Source organism: Nicotiana attenuata, chromosome 11 (assembly GCF_001879085.1).
Source record: "Nicotiana attenuata strain UT chromosome 11, NIATTr2, whole genome shotgun sequence".
Taxonomy (NCBI): Eukaryota; Viridiplantae; Streptophyta; class Magnoliopsida; order Solanales; family Solanaceae; genus Nicotiana; species Nicotiana attenuata.
Window position 1 is genome coordinate 33,394,187 of NC_031999.1, and position 13,488 is coordinate 33,407,674.

At 36.8% G+C, this 13,488-nt stretch overlaps 1 protein-coding gene and 1 long non-coding RNA gene across 2 annotated transcripts; one reads left to right on the top strand and one right to left on the bottom strand.

Moving 5' to 3' along the window:
• On the top strand, positions 3,390-9,393 carry LOC109234328 (mitogen-activated protein kinase homolog NTF3-like). Its single transcript, XM_019400268.1, has 3 exons — positions 3,390-3,806; positions 4,031-4,463; positions 8,417-9,393. The coding sequence occupies exons 2-3, from the start codon at positions 4,041-4,043 to the stop codon at positions 9,110-9,112; spliced, it is 1,119 nt and encodes a 372-aa protein (XP_019255813.1). The 5' UTR covers positions 3,390-3,806; positions 4,031-4,040; the 3' UTR covers positions 9,113-9,393.
• LOC109234329 lies at positions 4,951-8,444 on the bottom strand. Its single transcript, XR_002069179.1, has 2 exons — positions 8,377-8,444; positions 4,951-5,194 (listed from the first exon to the last, which is right to left on the bottom strand). It is a non-coding gene; the product is annotated as an uncharacterized LOC109234329 (long non-coding RNA).

The following is a 13,488-nucleotide window of genomic DNA, read 5'->3' on the forward strand; positions in this document are numbered from 1 at the left end:
GTGGTGTTTCTCCACACCGTATCTCCTCCAAAACTCCAGTATGCTTTGCTGGAACTCCAATATATTATACTAGAGTTCCAACAAAGTATACTAGAACTCCAGTATATTATACTGGAGCCAGCAAAGTATACCGGTCTAGCCTAATATGCTGGAAGTTCATACACAGGTGCACCGAACTCTAGTATATTATGTTGGAGCGGTCTCTGTTGCAGCAAAATAGTGGTTATTTTTCAATGACTTGATAAACGCTGGCTATTTTTGAATGACCAGTCCGAAAACTGGCTAGCCCGTGCTATTTTAACGATTAGTTGGGAAGAGAGAACTTTTAGGGTTGTAGTTTAAAACACAGTCAATATTTGGGATATATTTAAAAAACAGCCACAACTTCAAAAAGTGGCAAAGACCCACTTCTTCTTCTTTGTACAGATAAGAAAATGAGTGAAAACAACTAAAGCTTTAATTTGTTTTGAAATAATACATACATTATGTGGGTGGATGACGGTCTAAACATGATAATTTACTATTGATATAGACTTGTTCTTCTAGTGTTAATAGATTTAAGGGATTCTTTAAATGTCGATCTATAAAGGATTGTCCTATCTCCGGAAATTGATTGAATGATTCAGTTTAATAATTATGCATTATGGTCATGGAAATTAGGCACGATTTTTATATATATTCTAGCAATAAGATCCTTCCATAATTACATAAATATTTTTTTCGCATACAACTCTCAGCGATGTTTGATGATAAAATAAAACACATTCAGAATGTGTATATAGAAAGTATTTATCGAGATGACTTTAAGGGACTATGCTTTGATATCGATAAAGCAAAATATACCAAATATTGGGCTATATTTTAAATACTTTGTTAATATTAAATAATAATAAATTAATAGGCCTAAAAGTGGCTACTGGTAAACTTAGCCCCACATAAGATGGTAAAAATAGCACGGTCTAGCCACAAATTTTATCTGTGATGGACCTTAACTGTTATACTTGAAAGCATATCTAAATTCCTGTATTTTGAACAAACTGCACATATCATCATTGTGTTAATTACTTATATTGCTCCCTTTATACCTTGAGTTGTTATCGATTGTTAAATGTTGATTTCTGACTATTTCTTCTGATCTCTTGGCTGAAAGAAGACAAAACTAAGCTGAATATGAAGTCCTGATAAGGAAGAATACTGTAGCTTATGAGACTAGGATAATGTACATAAATTTATGAATTAGAACTTCTCTTTATGCCTCGGTATCAAATGCATATAGTTACGGGATCATGCCAAAATGAAGGAAATGTTTAGCCTTAACATACCTTAACTCCGTTGAGTCCTTAATACCTTCCAAGCAATTCTTCAAACAACTCAACTCAATTCAATCTACCACAACATAAGGAGATTTAAAATCAGTGCTGAGTAAAGGCTAAGTCCGCAACTTAAATTAATAGCTCATTTACGTAAATTTGGGCAGCATCCCCCTGTAACAAGGCACTCCTCCAACACCATATACCAACAACAACAAGAACACAACAATAACAAAATGTATGCATCATTTTCCAACCTTATCTCCATCACAATATACCACAAAATAACCCACACACCCTAATCACTTCATACATAAAACGACAGCCAAAGTAGTGCCAAACAACCTAAAAAATGTACGACGAACGAGCAACCCACCATTCCGTCAGTATGTGGTGTTTCTCCACACCGTTTCTCCTACAAAACTCCAATATACTTTGCTGGAACTCCAGTATATTATACTAGAGTTCCAGCAAAGTATACTGGAACTCCAGTATATTATACTAGATCCAACAAAGTATACCAGTCCAGCATAATATGCTGGAAGTTCATACACAGGTGCACCGAACTCCAGTGTATTATGTTGGACCAGTCTCTGTTGCAGCAAAATAGTGACTATTTTTCAATGACTTGACAAACGCTGGCTATTTTTGAATGACCAGTCCGAAAACTGGCTAGCCTGTGCTATTTTAACGATTAATTGGGAAGAGGGCAACTTTTAGGGTTGTAGTTTAAAACACAGTCAATATTTGAGATATATTTAAAAAATAGACACAACTTCAAAAAGTGGCAAAGACCCACTTCTTCTTTGTACAGATAAGAAAATGAGTGAATAGAACTAAAGCTTTAATTTGTTTTGAAATAATACATACATTATGTGGGTGGATAACGGTCTAAACATGATAATTTACTATTGATATAGACTTGTTCTTCTAGTGTTAATAGATTTAAGGGATTCTTTAAAGGTCGATCTATAAAGGATTGTCCTATCTGCGGAAATTTTGATTGAATGATTCAGTTTAATGATTATGCATTCTGGTCATGGAAATTAGGCACCATATTTGGGAGAAATTCAAAAATAGCCAGATTTATCACTGGTCGTTGAAAAATAGCCAAGTTTCAAAAGTCATCGAAATTTAGCCACTTTAAATCTGAGCGAAAACACTGTTCAAAATCCGGAAAAATACGCCCGCAAATTTTACGGGAATTCCAGCAAGTATAATTGTCCAGTATAATATACTGGAGTTTGGAGCACTGGTGCTCCAGTCTCCCGCAAATTTTACAGGAGTTAGCAAAGTATACCGGTCCAGCTTAATATGCTGGAGTTCGTACACAAATGCACCAGAACTCCCGTATATTATACTGGACCGGTCCCTGTTGCAGCAAAATAATGGCTATTTTTCATTGACCAGTATGAAAACTGGCTATACCATGATATTTTAACACGATATTTATTTTTTATTCTAGCAATAAGATCCTTCCATAATTACATAAATACTTTTTACGCATACAACTCTCAGGGATGTTTGATGATAAAATAAAACACATTCAGAATGTGTATATAGAAAGTGTTTATCGTCATGACTTTAAGGGGCTATGATTTGATATCGATAAAGCAAAATATACCAAATAGTGAGCTATATTTTAAATACTTTGTAAATATTGAATAATAATAAATTAATAGGCCTAAAAGTGGCTACTGGTAAACTTAGCCCCACATAAGATGGCCATGTGGACCCAACACAAAATTGGCACTTATAACAGTGCGCACACTCAGAGAGTCCAAAATAGAGTGAAAATGACTTCCGTTTTAAAGAAAGACGAGTTATTTTTCTTTTTAGTTTGATTCAAATTAAGTAATGCCTATATTTATAAATTCAGAAATAATTTAACTTTAAACTTTTTATTTTACCTATTTTATTCTTAATAAACTTTTTTTTTATATCATCGCTCCGCAAAAGGATCACAAATTTTAAAAATCTTTTTCTTGTTTAAACTTGGTGCGAATTAATCTACCTGATCTAAATTGAAGTGGAAGAGTGCAAATTATGGAAATATATTTCCTTTTACAACTACTACTAGGTATATGTGTCCTCTGCTGGTTCAATTTCAGATGACGTTGACAAGATAACGAATCAAGTTGACACGCGAAATTTGTATATATTTTATACCCTTGCCTTCTATATGTATTATTATTACACTTACGGAAAATCACAGAACAGCGAGACATATTAATTTGGATCTTTCCTGATCTAATACCTCCAGGATATATACATTAATAGAAAGCTGTGTTGTAGTTGAACTAACTCGGGTTATTGCTTATTGGGTTTGGATAAATTTGAGGCAGAACAGTGAGGTTGCTCAACCTAAGTGGATGATGGGAATTTCTTGAAAACAGGATTGCTATGAAGATTTGTTACAAAGATCGAAACTTTGTGAGATGGGGTTGAAGATGTACTTAGTTTATTGAAGTGACTCAAGGTGTTGGATAGTTAAAGGTGAGTGCTTTCTGCATAAAGTTTCTATTTTTGTTATGGTTGCATATTTAGATTTGCTTCTTTTTAGTGCTTTTATTTTAATGGGTTCTTATTTGATTTTGCTTCTTTTACTGCTTTTCAAGTTTCTATTTTTAGGGTTGCATTTTGGATATTTGTTCTTTTGTTGCTTTTAAAGTTGTTATTTTAAAAGTTGTCTCTTAAATATTTGGCCTGGTTTTCAACAGATTTAGGAATATGGCAACTCGAGTTGAACCTCCAAATGGGATTAGGAGCCCGGGGAAACATTACTATTCGATGTGGCAATCTTTGTTTGAGATTGACACAAAGTATGTTCCCATCAAACCAATTGGTAGAGGAGCATATGGAATTGTTTGCTCTTCTGTTAACAAGGAAACCAGTGAGAAGGTTGCAATCAAGAAGATAAACAATGCCTTTGATAATCATATTGACGCCCTGAGAACTTTGCGTGAAATAAAGCTCCTTCGCCATCTTAGGCACGAAAATGTGATTGCTTTGAAAGATGTTATGATGCCAATCCACAAGACAAGTTTCAAAGATGTTTATTTGGTTTATGAGTTAATGGATACAGATTTACATCAGATCATCAAATCCCCTCAAACACTCACAAACGACCATTGCCAGTATTTCCTATTTCAGGTACCTTGAGACCACTAGCTATATTTACTTGCAATCTTTTGAAGTGCATCTTCAACATGATTTACTTTGTCATACTGAAGTAGTTTATGATGAGGAATTGGTTCGTTGAACTTGACTTTTCTGCTTCAAATCGGGTAAGTGTGATATTTTGATGTTTTTGTTGTCGGAAGGAAATTTCCAGTTTTAGCCAATATGAATATAATGACTACTTGGCAGCCTTGTGATGATTCTTCTTTTCCTTCTTTCTCATTTATGGTTGTCTTCTACTAGCTCTATGACTAGTGTACTCATTCAAGCAACTAAACATATAACTAAGTAATCTTTGAATTTTGGTTCTGGAGTGAACATAGTACTAATAGGTACTCTGAAATTCCAAATGCTGTTTGAGTTTTTTCATGAAGGGCCAAGTTTAAGGGTCCTCTCGCTGTTAAGTTCTTTAACTTTTATTCAACTTTCACTCTTTCAGTACCACGAGGGTACTGACAAAGAAACAAAATTTTGGACTTGAATTCTTCCAAATCAGTAGCAACAATCCCTTTGTACCAGTACAATAAATTCTGAATACATTTAAGTTTTATAACTCCTATGAACTCCATTTTTCCTTCAAAGCATCTTCTATTTCGTTCCAGCCGTATTTCCCATGCAATGCGTAAAGGAATTTCCCTCCAGATCAGCTTGAATATCTTGTCAGTGCTATGTGATTGCCAGATGCTAAGTAATTCGCTGAAACTCTGAGGCATCAACCAATGAAATATTTCAGAAATAGTGTTCAGATTTTTCATGAAAAGTCGCAGTAAGTGGCTCACTGTTTCCACTGAATTTTCACACAAGAAGCACCTACTGCAGAGAAGAAGAAATCCTCTTCTTTCCATTCTGCCTACAGGCAATCTTTATTTCTGACTATACTGAATAGATAACGGAAAAACATCCTTGAGCAACCTTTCTTCACACCATCTGTTAGTCAGAATCAAATTCTCTTCCGATTTCCCACTTTTAGGATTATTACAACAACAACAACAACAGACCCAGTGTAATCCCACAAGTGGGGTATGGGGAGGGTAGTGCGTACGCAGACCTTACCCTACCTCCAAGAAGGCAGAGAGGCTGTTTTCGGAAGATCCTCGGCTTAGGAAAGATAAAAGGAAGGGCAGCAGTAAGCACACCAATTAGAAAACCAAAGCAAAAATACAAAGATACAAAACTAAAACTGAGTATTGTAATCAGAAGGCCGGAACGAAAGCAACAACAAATAATCACAGAAGTCAAGGAATACAAAAATACATAAATAACGCTAACTCATGTACTAAAGCTACTGTTACGGAAAAGGACCACCCTAGGCGACCTATCCTAAACCTTTACCTTTATTCTTCGCCTCCACACCTTCCTATCCATGATCATGTCCTCAGTGAGCTGGACCAATGCCATATCTTGCCTAATCACCTCTCCCCACAACTTCTTCGGCCTACCTCTACCTCTTCTTAGGCCCTCCAGAGCCAACCTCTCACACCTCCTCACCAGTGCATCTGTACCTCTCCTCTTCACATGCCCGAACCATCTAAGTCTCGCCTCCCGCATCTTGTCCTCCCTCCACAGGGGCCACTTGTCCTGAATAACTCCATTTCTAATTCTATCTAGCATGGTATGCTCGCACATCCATCTCAACATCCTCATTTCGGCCACCTTCATCTTTTGGACATGGGAAAGCCGAATAACTTTTAGGATTATTGTTTTCTTAAAATCCAACCCCCCCCCCCCCCCCTAAAAAAAAAAAAAAAAAAAGGAAGATTTTTCCAACCATCTAATCATCCTCACAGTAAGTAGACAGGTTTTGGATCCCAAGAGCCTTCTTTGCCATATTTAGTGATAACAATAGATTTCCATACAACATCTTTACCATCATTCAACTTCCATAACTTTTTAAATAACAAGCACTTATTGTGTAGTTTAAGATCTCTTAGCTTCCAAGACTTTTGCCCCCTTTTTTGTTTCTAGAGATCTTTTGCCATTTAACTAAGTGCATCTTCCTGTTAGTAGCATTACCTTCCCAAAGCATTATCTGTTAATTCTCTTCTCCACCTTTGATGGAATGGACAACAAATACATCAAGTAGGTAGAAATCCTTCTAAAACAGTATTTTCTTACCAAGCATGTTCCCCATTGTTTCTAAATGGAAGTTTTATGTTGCCTACTGAAATTACTTTCAAGTATTATACTCCTTCCATTTTTAATGGCAAAAGAAGTGAAATTTGTCACGCCTTGGACATATTAAGGAACATTAGAACTGAGAACTCTCGTGCTTGATAAATCAAATAACTTGAAGCACTTCAAAAGAAATAAACTCGGCAGTTGAATCGGCCATGAAATTATCTACGATGAAATCAACCTGAAATTCCTTTAAGTCTAGAATGCAAATTACGTCTGATGAACTGAATGTGAATCATTATTTCGTAACTACATTCTTTGGCTTACCCCTGAAACCCAGGTTCAAAACAAAAAGAAAAAAATATCACTTTATTTACATGCTTTGTTTTGGAAAAGAAATAGCTGTTTAGCACAGGATACTAATAGATATGCCACTTAAAAGTAATCAGGTTACATAGGTTATGAATATGGCCCGTATGAACATGGATAACAAGCTGAATCTTAAATTAAATTAGCGCGGTTTGTAACTTTATCTAGCACATACTATGCATCTCCTTAAAAGAAATGACGTGATTGTTTCAAACACTAGTTTCAATTCACTATCAAAAGAAAAGCATATCTCCTGAATATATCTAAATGATGCTTTAAACATATTCCTTGTCTCATTTAGTCTGATAAATTAGTGAAATAGGCATTATCTATAGCTAACTTGGATATGCAGTAGTTACACGACTAAGTAGAATCATGTCTCTAGCAGTTATATCTTACTCTAGCTCTTTTAAGTTATGATTCCACTCATACGTCTCTAGCAGTTATTTTCCTGATATTACCTTCTAATTATGTTTGCTGATGAAAAAATAAAGGAAAAGATTAGGTCATCAAAAAATAAAGGAAAAGATTATCCTACTTTCTCTCGGAACAAACTTCTTGTGGCATGGCGTTTTTCCGATGCCACTCACCCATATGTTATAGTAAAGGACCAAAACCAGTTCTTTAAGAAATTTGTCACTGAGGTCCTTGCGCCTTGTTTGAAAAAGTTCTCCCCCCTTTTGCAGTAGCATCTTTTCAAGCCAAGATTCCGATGAGGTCCTTGTGGCCTTGTTTTAAGAGTTTTTTTGTGTCTCTCCTTACACCTTGAAGAACTCAAAACGTGTCAAAAGTTATCTCTAACTTTATTGTCGTTTTGGTCCATTTACACTTCTGCAAAATTCTGCTAATCCATAGTCGTCTCCTTTCCCAAATTTTAAATTTGCTTCTTGGGTTCCATGTCTAATTTAGCTTTGTTTTGAGCAATAGAATTTTCGAAGTGAACAACCATATGGCTTTCTTTGGTTAATTCTTCATGCTTGCCCAACACATGCCCCATGATAGGGCAGTTTTGTCATTTGATATGGGGATATATATATGTGGAGTCAGAATGTATCATCTGCTCCTTCTCTTTTCTCATTCTTCTCTCAAATGGATAAATTGGAGATCAATCTTACAAAGCTAAGTTAGACATGGAATCCAATATGTATTAGAAGTCAGAACTAGGAGCTAATTGTAACCTAAATAGGATTGGATGAGCTATTAAAGATCTTCCACTTCCAACTATGAGGTTAGAGGTTCGAGTCACCAAGGGAGTAAAGTGGGAAAAGGGCCATTGTCAACTCCTGTTTTTTTTTTTTTTTGTGGTGGGTGGGTGGGGGGTGGGGTGGGGTTGGAGTTTACTCAAAAGAAAAATAAAAAAAGATCGACAAAATTCCCTAGATATCAGATTTGCCGATTTTACCTTTTTCTCTTCTGAAAACTAAATTGACATTTGCATGCAGTTGCTTCGAGGTGTGAAGTATCTCCATTCTGCAAACATTCTTCATCGTGACTTGAAGCCTGGGAACCTACTTATCAATGCTAACTGTGATTTAAAAATTTGTGACTTTGGGCTTGCACGTACAAGCAATGGCAAAGGCCAGTTCATGACTGAGTATGTTGTTACACGCTGGTATAGGGCACCGGAGCTCCTGCTCTGCTGTGACAACTATGGAACTTCCATCGATGTATGGTCTGTTGGTTGCATTTTTGCTGAGCTCCTTGGAAGGAAACCGGTCTTTCCAGGTAAGGAGTGCCTTAACCAGCTTAAATTGATCATCAACATCCTTGGCAGCCAGAGGGAAGAAGATCTTAGATTTATTGATAACCAGAAGGCGAGAAACTACATAAAATCACTTCCATACTCTTATGGAGCACCCTTTTCCCGACTCTATCCCCATGCCCATCCTTTGGCCATTGATCTGCTACAGAAGATGCTTGTGTTTGATCCTTCAAAAAGAATAAGTGTTACAGAAGCGCTTCAACATCCATACATGTCTCCCCTATATGATCCAAGATGTGATCCCCCAGCACAGGTTCCTATCGACCTCGACATAGATGAGGATTTAGGGGAACAGACAATAAGGGAAATGATGTGGAAGGAAATACTGCATTACCATCCCGAAGCAGCCACAGCAAATATGGAAGTAGTTCTGTGAGCTTCAGCTTGTCCCTTTCAAGACACGGACCATGAAACGTTGTTGTTCAGATAATATTAGAGCTCTTTGTAATTTTGTACTTTCAAATATCTTCTGTCTTTTAATAATGTTAAGAGTTATATTGCATCAACAGCCTTGAACTTCTTGAGCATGTCGCTATTCTGTAAATAGTTCTGGTTTCATACGTGATCTACTTTGGAATTTATGTACATTACTGATGCTTTGTGAATATTTATGCCGGTACTAATTGGTTAGTGCATCACTGTTTGTGATGTTAACTAGTGTTGGCTCCTCTAAATAGCCTGAGTTATGATATATACAGATATATATGCCATTAAAGTTAGATGTTGTGCATATCTGAAGGGAATAAGCAATAGTCAGAAGATGACACTGAAATATGCCAAAAGAGAAAGATAGGATATGCGATAAGGATAGAATGGAACTGTTAAGCATCTGGATGCTTGCTGGTCATGGAGAGGCTGGTGAATATGAGTAACTACAGCCTATGAATCAAGCTTTCTGTTGCATTTCAAAGAATCATTCCTTTTCAATACTCAACTCCACATGTCAGCGTGTTGGAGCTTTGGAGTTTCTTGTTTGGAAGATAATAAAGGAGAAAAGGAGGAAAACACGAAAATCTTAAATTCTCAAGCTAGGTGTTGCTGTTTAAAAAGCTCTATGCACGTTCCCGGTGAATTTTTTATTTTTTCGTTATTATATTTTCTATTGTTACTATATTGGTTTCTGATATAGCACGGTAATTATCTATGACTATACTTTCATTTGCAGAACTTCCACTTGTTTGGATGGTTGTTACGTATCGTTTATAATATATTATAATGTGTTATATTGTTTTGATGCATACAATGTTTGGATACATAGTATTATTTACCGTCATCTTATGATGTCATGCACCAATAATATGAAGAATAAACTTACAATATTGCAAAGAAAAAGTATGGTACACAATAGATTTTTTTTTTTTGGTAAGTAAAAGAATTATATTTACCAAGTAATATTTACAAAGCACAAAAACTTGCATAGCCTCCTGCATAATTCTTGTAAGCAGCTACTAATCTAATAGTTTATATCCTATCTTAACATACACATCTAAGCATTAAGGGGTCGTTTGGTACTCGGGAATCCCAGACTTAATCTCGGATATTCTATTTTATCTCACCTTATCCCATCAGACTTGGAATAATTTTTATCTCACCTCTCAGGTGAGATAAATTAGTCTAGGAATTATAATTTCAGGATTTTATAATTCTGGAAAAATTTAGTCCCATCAGATACATATTGTTGTATGAACAAGCTAAATGATTATTTACAATAATTATATAATTATTATGCAAATATAATTGATAATGTTAATCTTAATGTAGGCAATGTTAATCCCACTATGCATTGTACCACTTCTACTGCATCTACTACTATGGATGATGATGAAGGCCTTGATGGTTTTAATATTTGGTCTACATTTCCTACCACTCAAACCAGTAGCAGGAACATTGATGAACTTCAATTCTACTTGCAAAAGCAAAAAGAGCCTTGCACAAAGGAATTTTCACAGTTGGATGGTGGCATGAGAATGAAAAGCAATTTCCTGTTCTTTCCGCTATGGCTCGGGACGTGCTGAATGTGCCAATTTCAACTGTTGCATCAGAGAGTGCATTTAGTCAAGCAAGACAACAACTAGGAGACACCCGTCACTTATTAAGCAAGCTTTGGAAGTTTTAGTATGTTTCAGAGATTGGATTAGATTGGAACTAAGAAATCAGAGACGTGAAGATGTTGATAAACCAGAAGACGAGGAACTTGGAGATATATTAACACATGGTAACCCATATGAATTTAACACTCCAGAAGATGGCCAAGAAGTTCATATTGATTATGAAGAACTTACTAAGGTAATGCAAAACCTTTGAATTTACTTATTTTTGATTAATTTAGTTGTTGTTAAATGTAAACTTTAATTTCTAAGTTTGAAATAAAAAAAGAACGTGGAAATTATAAGTACAATTATTTTTCCATCTTCATTGTATTCTATTATCTTAAATTCTTAATGAAATATTCAAAATTTCAAATATAAGGATTTTAAAGCCTTTGCATCCTTTATTCAAACACTCTTTTTATAAGATTATCTTTTTGTTATATATTTTTACTTTATATTAATATAAATTATGATAGTCATCCAAAATACAAAAAAAAATTAAATAATAATAACATAAACCCGGCCCGGCCCCTTGGACCCGTAAACCGTTCCGGTTCAGTTTTTACTCGGATAAGCCCGAACCCGTTAAGCCCGGTTTGAAAAACCGATAACCGGCTCGGATTGGTGACCGGCCGGTCACTTTTTTTCTCAACCCGGCCCGGCCCACCCGGTAAACACCTTTAGGCCAACCTCCTTGCTTCTGAGGGTCTGCAAAGGTTGATCCTAGATAAACAAAGACTTGCTTCCAAATGGGAACAACTTTTGGCTGAAAGTTATAAGGTTGCTGCACGCCTCCCGGTGCTAGAGGCAAAAGTTACAGAAAATTGCATACCTTCATCTAGGTGTGGATATTGTGTCTCCCCTTTTGATAGTATTTTACTAACGTAATAAATAGAAAATTGCTTATCTTCATCTTCTCGAACCAGAACGACACTTACCGGTACTTCCGAGACTGCTAAATAAATTTGCATTTGTTTACCTTCCTCTGGTTTTGACAACAACGGAGGACTAGACATGTACCATTTTAGGTCCTTCAATGCTTGCTGGAATTCCGCAGTCCACACGAAGTCATTCTTCTTTTTCAAAAGAGAAAATAAGTGGTGGCACTTCTCCGAAGATCTTGAGATGAACCTGCTTAAAGCCGCCAACCTACCGGTAAATCTCTGCACTTCTTTTATGCTTGTTAGCTGACTCGGGATGTCCTTGATCGCTTTAATTTTGTCGGGGTTTTCTTCGATCCCTCTTTGTAAGATTAGAAACCCCAAGAACTTTCTGAAGCCGACCCCGAAGGCATACTTCTCGGGGTTGAGTTTCATGTTGTACTTCCTTAGGATGTCAAAAGTTTCTTGGAGATGCTTCAGATGATTTCCTGCATTTAAAGACTTAACTAAAATGTCATCGATATATACTTCCATGGTTTTTCCTATCTGCTTTTCAAACATTTATTAATGAGCCTCTGATAAGTGGCTTCAGCGTTCTTAAGCCCAAAAGGCATCACATTATAACAATATATGCTGAAGTTTGTCATGAAAGAAGTTTTTTCTTAATCTTCCGGGTTCATCCTAATCTGATTATACTCGGAGTAAGCGTCAAGAAAACTCATAAACTCGTGTCCGGCCGTCACATCAATCATTTGATCAATATTTGGCAATGGGAAAGAGTCTTTGGGGAGCGCCTTATTCAAATATTTATAGTCTACGCACATCCTAAATTTGTTATTTTCTTGGGTACTACAATTACGTTGGCTAACCATTACGGATACTTTACCTCCCGGATTGAACCGATATTGAGTAGTCGAGTTACCTCTTCTTTAACAAACTTGTTCCTGACCTCTGCTATCGGGAGTTTCTTTGTCTTACCGGTGGGAAGTTCGGATCCAAGCTAAGTTTGTGGATCGCTACCTCCAATGGATTTCCTGTCATATCCGAATGCGACCATGCCAAGCAGTCAACTTTAGCTTTAAGAAAATATATAAATTTAAACCTGATCTCGTGACTTAACCTTGTCCACAAATGAAACATTCTTTCCAAAAATTCCTCTCGGACAGTTGGTCTCGTTTTGAAGCAAGATTTTGCTTGTCTAGACCAGTCTCTGCAGGCCCTCGGAGGCAAGAAAGTTGGCCTGGAGGAGGAATAAAACCAAGGTTATTACTTCGAAACGTAAGTTGGAAAAAGATGGAAAAGAGTGCGATTGTTACCCGTGCCGAGCAGTGCATGCTATTATTTACGAGGCCCCCGAAAGGGAGTCCATCTTCTTCCAATCTTTTGCTGAAGCCAGCGGCTTTCGGTAATTGGCAAGCTCCACTGGCTTTGAGAGAATATGGAACTCCTTTGAAACCAAAAGAGTGGCGCTTCGCCTTCCACGAGGATCTAGGGAAGGTGCCGAATAGTTATTTCCCAAGTTCCCATAATCGGGAGACCGTGGAGGGGCGACATTCCCCGTTTGATAGGTTGATGACGGTGGAGGAGAAGCACTCAGTGCTGGTGAAGAATGGAAAATTGGTGTAGATAGGTAGGAAGATGTTGATGTAGATGGCGAAGAGGCAGCTGGTACGGAAGGGGCAACAGTTGTGGCCGGCTCGGCGGTCGCTGACAGAGAAAGGTCAGGGGCCGAACTCCTCTGGCTGGGATCATTGGCTGGTGTAGATGGAGAAAAGAAGCTG